The 1,043-nt window shown below is 33.9% G+C and overlaps 1 protein-coding gene across 1 annotated transcript; it reads right to left on the reverse strand.

The window, feature by feature from the left end:
- Window positions 1-5: 5 nt before the first annotated feature.
- LOC103523416 (torsin-1A-like) lies at window positions 6-1,006 on the reverse strand (the record flags this gene model as incomplete). The annotated part of the gene is made up of 1 exon (XM_008488465.3): window positions 6-1,006. A coding segment is annotated over exon 1 (744 nt), but the record flags the coding sequence as incomplete, so codon positions are not given.
- Between the last annotated feature and the right edge of the window lie 37 nt (window positions 1,007-1,043).

Raw genomic sequence — 1,043 nt, forward strand, 5'->3', positions numbered from 1 at the left:
CTATGACCATGAATTGTAATGTACCTCTCACCTGATTTTCTGAGTTCCAGGAATGTGTTCATGATTTCTGTCCCACCAGAATTGGATAAAAAGAGGAATATTGTATTCTGAAATGATATTTGATTGTAGACAGCGTGATGGTCAATGAATGGTATTATTACATCTAGCAGTCCTTTGGGAAACTTATCAACTTCATCAAAAATAAAAATGGCTCTATCACATGCTGTTACATTTGAAATTATCCAGTTGGTTAGTTGTAGTCTATACAAGGATACATGATTTTCATTAGGGAAATGAATTCTTGAATTAAACTTGTGAACAAATCTGCTAGTTCCTTTATCCTTGTATCTTTTGAAAATACTGGAAACTATGAAATCTGTAACATAATTTTTACCAGTTCCTGGCAACCCATGTAGACTTATAGCCAAGGCTTTGGTATTGTGATACCTGTTCTGAAAATGATTCTTTAGAGCCCCACATATATGAGAAATGGCTAATTCTTGGCCATGAACATGCTGTTTCAATTGCTCCTCTAGTACACGCACATTACTTGATTGAATAAATTTATCTGTACATGCTTCACCTCCTCCAAAACCATTGAGAAATTTGGAATTAATGATTGATGGGCTGAAGTAAGCTATCCCAGCAGCTATAGCAATTCCTGATAGAGTAAAGAATTCTCCAGTGATTCCAGATATGCAAATTATGCTGTATATGATCAAATGTTGATAAAGTAGACTGATATGCATTTCTATGAGAGATGATAAATCTCAAATCCCAAAGATTTCAACTTTCAAATTTTCAAAACCTCAATAAGAATCTTATTCTGAGATCTGAGTTCAAAACGAAAACGGGAAAAATCTCAAAAATCACAAGTAAGTAGGTATCAACTATTTTGAACTATCAGTCAGCAGTCAGATCAGTCAAAAGGGGTATTTTATTTATGTGAGATGGAAATTTTTCCTAATCCAAAATATTCCACTGTGGTCACTTTTTTTATCCCCACCACAGTGCTTTTTGTTCTGGATAATAAAATGCAAAGT

The sequence above is a fragment of the Diaphorina citri genome, unplaced genomic scaffold (assembly GCF_000475195.1).
Source record: "Diaphorina citri unplaced genomic scaffold, Diaci psyllid genome assembly version 1.1 scaffold22423, whole genome shotgun sequence".
NCBI lineage: Eukaryota > Metazoa > Arthropoda > Insecta > Hemiptera > Psyllidae > Diaphorina > Diaphorina citri.